Here is a 7,683-nt window from a genome sequence, read left to right as displayed (position 1 = left end):
TCTACTTTGTTCTCCAAAGCCTACTTTTATCCAAACAATGGTTGAGTGTCTATTGTTACAGTTACTGTGGCACAGTATTACCTATCGTCATATCCTCACTCAACAGAGGTTGTTTTTTCTTGTGCCAGCTTTTCCCACATTAAGACTTTAAACTTCACTTGACAGAAAACCGTGGAAGTCCATCTTCAGTGGGTGAATATAACATGTAAAGTAAGATTTATTTTAAATGAACATGTGTTCAAAGTTTGAACAATCATACAGACACACTGGGAGGCATCCCACCATTTTGAGTAAAGCCTCAAGGAAGTGACCGAGCTGAATTACTGGACTTATTACAGTAATGATAAGAATCCTTGTTTGTTCTGACTGTAAATGTCAATATTACCTTGTAGCCACAACAAGGCTTTGTTTGTCTCTCACTGAAAGGTTATGGCTGGACTAAAAATCATGCTGAGCCCCCCTGAGGGAGTGCAATGTGAGATGATGGGCATATGACAGCAGCCGTAATCTCCTCTCCAATCTTCAACATGTTTTGCCATTTGAAACATGAGGATGTCACGAGTGTTTGTGATGTTAATGTCCATTGAGAGTCTGGAGAAGATAATGTTCCCTTAAACAGAACTCATATATCTGTTATTCATTAATAAACTATCAAAACACACAAAGGTTAATTGGACACTGTCGGTGTGAATGTTTGTTCGGTGATGGACTGGCGAGCAGTCCAGGATGATTTTTAATTTTTTTTACATTCAATAACTGAACAGCTCAATTTATCAATAGCTATATTGATTTTGACAAAGTCAAGTTAATACATATAATACAGACAATTAAACAATAATCACCTAGTTTTTAATTCTTCACATATTTAAAAAGGATTTTTGGTCAAATTAAATACAGTATGCAAATCCCATCTAAAATGAAGCGTTTGTGCTTAAATCATAAAGAAATGCTGAATGGAATCTAAGGAGACATAGTCAGTCACCACTAAGACAGACGTAAAAATTAAAGTTCAGTCCCAAATATAAGCACTTACTGCATATTTCCTTTGAGTCTTTCGTAGGGGAGAAAGTGCAGACTTCCCTCCTCTCGACCGCTCCTCTGCTCTTCCACTTTCTCGACAGAGTCGAACCTCGGTCGTCAGGTAGCATCTTCCATTTCCTTCTCCTTCACCTCTGTCTTGAATCCTGCACCCCTGGGAGCCGGGACAATGGTCCAGCTCATCATACCATGTACTGCCCTGACATTTTAAACCTCTGGGAAGGGAAACACCCATATTCCCCTACTTATGTATCATCACTCGCACAATAAGTGACTCTGTCCCCTAAGGCATTCATTTGTCCTCCTCACAGTAGACAAGGAGACAGGACACTACTGAAAAGTCTTTTATTTAGCTTTTTTTTTGTGGAGGAAAGGAGAGTTATAGCTCTGTGGTTATTTAATGTGTGATTTGTTTGTGTTTAATATCGGTTACTAACTGTGATCTATGGTACAAACATGTGGATCATATTACATATTATCAGTGTTAGGTAAGTTGCTAAAAATGTAATGTATTTCATATTATTTGTTACTTAATTAATTAATTAATTCATCACATATTACATTACAAACGCCAATAAAGGATACCGGCGAATCAGGGCTAAAAGAATTGTATTGAAACAGTTGACCGTTTGTAGCACAGAGAATAGACTAATTACTTGATCAGTATTTTCTCTACCTGAAAAAGCAGCAGCGTGAAACACACAGTTCCAGAAAAACAAGAGCATAAACTTATCGGCCTCAGTTATTCATCATTCAGTCCAGACACATGGAGTATCTGCCACTATATACATACAGTAGGTGGAAAGAGTACTGAAATATACTACTCAAGTACCACTATTTTGATAACATTTTACTTAAGAACAAGTAAAAGTACTAGTCTAAAAATGTACTCAAGTTACAGTTAAAAAAAGTATCTTGTTTAAAATGTACTGTAGAGTAAAAGCTACTTAGTTACTTTTTTAACAAGGTTGTGGTTCTGTCTTGTGTTGTGCAAAAAGGACAAGGGGACACAAATTTCACATGAATTGTTTTTAATAAAAGGCAAACCTTACAAATGAAAGTGCTGACAAAATAAAATATGTATCATAAATATCAGTTAAAAAGGGTACTTCCAAAAAACACACCCTTAAAAGTAAGTAAAATTACAAGTTTTAACAAACAAAAACATCTTACTCATTTAAAGCAACGTGAGTAGATGTAATTCATTACTTTCCACCTCTGGTCCTGTGTGTACTTCATAGTAACACATATCTGGCAGCAGCTACTGAACAGATTACACACATACGGGTTTATGAGCTCTGTTCACAGGTGCAACATATTCATGTACTGTATATGATCACCTGCACAGTTGTTTACCTTTGTTTACATTTGACCTTTCAGGTCAGGCACTTTTTATGATGTGACTTTTATACTGCTTCTCTCAGTCTGTTGGTTCCTTTTTCATGTTACTGCAAACAAATCACACATTCAATGGAAACAGTGGAATAGTTTTCTCCGTGTTACACAGTCAACCCTGTCTCTGACTCATCGGCAGACATGATACACTGGTACTGTCTGTCTGCTCTTGTTCACCACCCACCCTGTGCTATAGAATGATACCTTGTCATGGCTTGACTTACTGTTTCATGGCTGTCAAAGTGACATGATCTCTGTCATACTCCACCTATCCACCAGATGTCCCCAGATGTTCTTCTTGTTTGCAAATTCACTTACCTCACCTGTTTCCCATCACTGAAACTTGGCTAGTAACCATCGTAAGCCATCATTTCCTCTCATATAAATGTTGTCCTCATCACCTAATCTGTTCCCTCTCTGAGGAAAGTGCAGTTTAATGTTATTCTTATTCTTATTATCATTATATACTTATACTGTGATTACTGTGATAGTTTGTATTTCCACACACCAAAGGACCATGACTAGCACTTTAAATATAAACAAATGTATATTAGATTCCAACATTTTCAAATGAGTTCACACAATGCTGATATAGAAAATATACACAGATATAGGCACTTGTTTTTCTTCCTGCACAGTTTAAGATTATATGCCAGTACACATCACATACTTTATGACTAAAGAAAGTATACATTTACTTTAGAGACAGGGAAAATGGCTTAACTCAGCTATAAGTTTTCCTAACTAACTCACTAATAAAAAACAATATGAGTGGCAGAACATTTCAAATCTGTATATGTGTGCAGTAGATGAGATTGTATTGTTCTAGTATAAAAGAGACACATTACAAATTGTTACAATCAAATCAACATTTAATCATTAGCTTACAGAGAAAGGTGTGAAGGACAATGTAACCTGTATTTAACCAAGTAAAAACTCAATGAGATCGAAATCTCTTTTCCTTGGGTGACCTGGCCAAGAGGTCAGCAGCAGATATATTAGATTAGACACAGGAGACAGGTTACAAACAATGACTTTGACAAAAACAGTAATGTCAAAGTGTATAAAGTTTGCATGATATTTAAAGTGCAGGAGTTGAGGTCACAGTAATAAATTAAAAACACAGACACTGGTTCTAGTAAGATCGAATGAAACGCTCCCAGTGAAATCAGTTCAGACATTTTCAGTTCAGTTATGTTATACTCATACGACACTCATTTATTTTTAAGTATTTCTCACGTTTTAGCACTATGTAATATTTGTACTGGATCGCACAAATATAAATCTGCTTGTTTGTTGTTGTTTTTCAAACAGATCTCAGTGATACCTGACGCTGTTACTCAGTTGTGTCATGCAGCCGAGCGTGACTCACCTGAGAAATGGTTTCTCTCGTGCTGGTTTCTGTCATGTCAGATACCTGCTTCCCACAGCTGATGATGTCATCATAACGCAATGTCTCCCAGTTGATTGTAAACAACATACAGGTTTGGACTGAGTTGCCTAATGCACACAGTGGGAAATTGCAAGATTTTGTACATAGCTGAACACTTTGGATAGTGTACAACAACCTTACAATAAAATAAAAAATAAAGGTTCATGAATAATGTAAGTAATGTTAAAATAACATATGACCTTACATAAGTGTGTGTAAGTGGTATAAAGATTTTGTTTCCTACATTATTCACATTCATTTACTTAAAAACAACAAGAAAATGCAACAAGTGCTACTACTGATTATAATAATTGTCAGTACTACCATATAGTACAAATATTTACTTTAATGTATATTTGTAGAGTGTGTGTTGTATTTTTCTGAATAGAAAAAAAAAGGTGCAAAGGTCAGTAGAAACCCCACGTTTATGTGTATACACAACAGGGACTAGTTTCAAAATAGTCAAAATAAATAAAGCCAAAACATATATATAAGTGTAAAGGAAATAATAGAAAGTGACAAAAAATATTACAGAGAGTCTATAAAATGTTTAATTATTTGATTAATTGCACAGCTAAAAGGACAAAAAAACAAAGAAGGAACCTTCAGTATGACAACAATTGAAAATGGGGGTGGGTGTGACCAAATATGGTCATACCGGTGTAAAGGTGTGTTTGGAGCTCCCCCTCTCTTTGACGTCACCGCGGGCTACGATTGGAGTTAATAAAAATTGAATCCTCTGCAGTTTCTGCTTCAGTTCGTCAAGAACAACAAGCAGGGAGCTAATTACTAATTAGGGTCCTCATAGCAACCGAACGCAGCCGCTGCTCGCGCATTTTTCCGTTCTTAAGTTTGTGCGCGTGCGCTCCTCCGCTTTTCTCTCCGAACAGGTTTGACCAGGACACACCTGCACTCAGAGAGAGGAAGTGCTCTACAGCTCGACGCTTCTCTTCACTTCAGCTTTGACCCGTGTGGACGTCGGACGCACAGAAACCCAACAAGGAAACTTTAATTTTTTTCTTTTCTTCTGTTGTCGATATCAACATGAAGATTTGGATCGCGCTGTTTGTCGCAGCCTTTGCGGCCGGAGCTTCAGCCCAGAGCTGTAAGTAGATTCATTTACCTTCTTTTTTTAAAAAGGAAACCAGCTTGTGGTTGAAGTACCACAGATGAGCAACACGGTGTAATGTTAAACTAGGGTTGTAATTAGGTTTTAATCCCATTTTTCTTTTTTAATTTGACATTTTGTTGTTTAAGGGGACCCCTTAATGATGTAGAAAGTGTTGTTTTCAGCTATGTGAAGTGAAGCAGATAGTTTGGTTGAAGAGTGGGGGTTGGGAGGTTTGTCCCGCTCGTTGGGGGACTTGTCTGTTTATAGAAACCAACGCCCAGGTGTTCAGTAAACCTGCTTATCTACCTGCTGCTGCTGCTGCTGCTCTTATAGGCCTCTATGACACAGTGCGACAGGAACAGTCAACACTCCACATTTGACCAGTTTCTGAGGATTTTTAACGTTTTTAAATCATGTTACTGCTCATAATGTTGGAAACGATCACAATTTAACAACGACCTATTAAATTAAGTGGCAAAATATATATTGTTTTAATTTTAATAGTTGACAATTATGTTGGTTCTGAATTCAAAACCTTTATTTCTGCTCAGGTCAATGTGAGACTATGAAGTGGGCCACCTGTGATGGGACTCCATGTTCTTGTTATGTTATGACTGGTGACAACTACAAACAGCAGTTGGACTGCACCAAATGTAAGTATTATTGGGATCCGGCACGTTCTATTATCATTTCTGTAGCCCTCATTTGCTCATAACCTGCCCTTTTGTCCCATCGTCAGTGGTCCCCAAGTGCATTTTGATGAAGGCAGAGATGTACAGGGCCAGAAAGGGCCAGGACACTCGTATAATAGTAGGAGGAAAGCCAGTGGAGACGGCCTTTGTGGACAACGACGGCATCTACGACCCAGAGTGCGAGAGTGACGGCAAATTCAAGGCCAAGCAGTGCAACAACACTGAAGAGTGCTGGTGCGTCAACAGCGCCGGCGTACGTCGAACCGACAAGGGAGACAAGAACCTCAAGTGTGAGAAGCTGGTGGAGACCTTGTGAGTACCCTTCAACTATCAACAGTGTTGGGATGTTTTATTTTGACGATTAAATCTGAAATGTTTCTTCCTTTCCCCCCTCCAGCTGGGTCCGTCTTCAGCTGACTCACAAAGAATTGCCGAAACCTGTGGATGAGAAACTTCTGAAGACGTGAGTGTCTTGAATATTTCCAAACATGCACGTTTATGTTGAAATCTCTGCATTATCATCACTTCTTGCCTTTTTGAAATTGTAGTGCAATTGCGGATGCCATTCACAAGCGTTACAAGAACTTCAACAAAGATTTGGTGGATGATATCCAGGTACGTTGTTGGTCCATGTACAGAGCATAAAATGAAGCCATGCATGTCACACTCTAACGTGGTGTTGGTTGACGATAATAACCGAAGCTTCCTGTGTGTTATTCCGCAGTACGACCCTGATGCACGCTTGATTGTGGCCGATGTGAAGAAGGCAAAGGGAGAGCGCAAGACTGACATTGCCAACATGGCCTATTACATGGAGAAAGATGTATGCTATTGCTATGTTGACATCGCGACTGTTATATTTTCATTGGAGGCTTCAGGAGGCGCCTTTTTGAACTCACACTGTTGTTTTTTTATCATCTCTCAGGTGAAGGTTTTGCCCCTGTTCAAGAACCAGGATAAGTTTGAGCCAATGGTGGGAACCCAGAAGCTGGAGATGGAGAAAATTCTGGTGTACTATGTGGATGAGGAGGCCCCAACTTTCACCATGAAGAACCTGTCTGGAGGGATCATCGCTGTCATCGTGGTGGTGGTGCTCGCTGTGGTTGCCGGCCTGCTGATCCTGGTGAGTGCACCTGCCACAGCGTTTCCTCTTTTTTTGTCTGAAGCACATTGATGTTTCTCTCTGCTAATTATTATTATTTTTGTTCTGCACATGTATAGTTCTTTACCAGAAGGAGACAGAACCAGCGGTACAACAAAGCTCAGGTGAGACAATTTCCTGTTAACTATTTTATTTAAATGTCAATCAGCTGGTTTTTTTTTTGCTAACCTGCTTTAATCGTCTTGTTCTTCCAATACAGCAAAGAGAGATGGAGGCCATGTAAAGTCTTCTCTGGTGCGGGATTTGTCTAATGAAGAGTCGGTTAATACATCACCACTGGATGATCATGTTTTGCAGTGTGCCTTTTTTTTTTACCATTTAATTGAGCAATGCCGATGCTCATTGGTGACATTGGCACTACTGATACCATCATTTATTTATGAATTTTTCAAAAGTCTTCATGCATCATCCAGTCCCACATGCCATAAGGAACTGTGCTTTTTAAAATATGCTTGACACATGCCATGTTTAAATGTTAGAAGTTGTCGAATGGTTTAAATTTCGTGTAACAGATTGTACAGTTGCTTTCTTATTGATGTGTTTGACAGTTTGTTTTTAATAAAATGTTTTAAAAGACTCTTGATGAAGTTCCATCTTTTTTTTGTGTGTGATACTTTGTTTTTTTGTTTTTTTTTAACACAATAGCAAAGTACAGGCATTTGTATATGGACAGGAAAACTACAAGAAATAGTGGTCACCTTATTGCACAAACAAATGGTGTGGTTTTAATAACTTCACATGGACTTTTGCCCTTATCTCAGAAATTAAAATGGCTGCCCTTTTATACAGGTGGACTGTTGTAAACCTGTTTACATGGAGCAGGTCTCACTGGAGGTTGATGGGTGTGGCAGTC

The 7,683-nt window shown here is 38.5% G+C and overlaps 1 protein-coding gene across 1 annotated transcript; it reads left to right on the top strand.

Moving 5' to 3' along the window:
• The first annotated feature begins 4,610 nt into the window (after window positions 1–4,610).
• Window positions 4,611–7,407, top strand: epcam (epithelial cell adhesion molecule). The gene is made up of 9 exons (XM_044045135.1): window positions 4,611–4,970; window positions 5,528–5,629; window positions 5,716–5,980; window positions 6,066–6,131; window positions 6,217–6,283; window positions 6,393–6,491; window positions 6,594–6,791; window positions 6,890–6,934; window positions 7,030–7,407. The coding sequence occupies exons 1-9, from the start codon at window positions 4,910–4,912 to the stop codon at window positions 7,051–7,053; spliced, it is 927 nt and encodes a 308-aa protein (XP_043901070.1). The 5' UTR covers window positions 4,611–4,909; the 3' UTR covers window positions 7,054–7,407.
• The last annotated feature ends 276 nt before the right edge of the window (window positions 7,408–7,683 follow it).

This window comes from Solea senegalensis, linkage group LG15 (assembly GCF_019176455.1).
Source record: "Solea senegalensis isolate Sse05_10M linkage group LG15, IFAPA_SoseM_1, whole genome shotgun sequence".
Taxonomy (NCBI): domain Eukaryota; kingdom Metazoa; phylum Chordata; class Actinopteri; order Pleuronectiformes; family Soleidae; genus Solea; species Solea senegalensis.
Note: the sequence above shows the minus strand (reverse complement) of the source record. Positions and strands in the feature narration are given on the sequence as shown.

What these genes read in the sequence shown, in the direction of transcription:
- epcam (XM_044045135.1), top strand. Translation starts at nt 4,910, where the DNA reads ATGAAGATTTGGATCGCGCTGTTTGTCGCAGCCTTTGCGGCCGGAGCT. An exon ending in CCTATTACATGGAGAAAGAT is followed by an intron (nt 6,492 to 6,593) that starts GTATGCTATTGC and finishes ATCATCTCTCAG; the next exon opens with GTGAAGGTTTTGCCCCTGTT. An exon ending in TTGCCGGCCTGCTGATCCTG is followed by an intron (nt 6,792 to 6,889) that starts GTGAGTGCACCT and finishes GCACATGTATAG; the next exon opens with TTCTTTACCAGAAGGAGACA.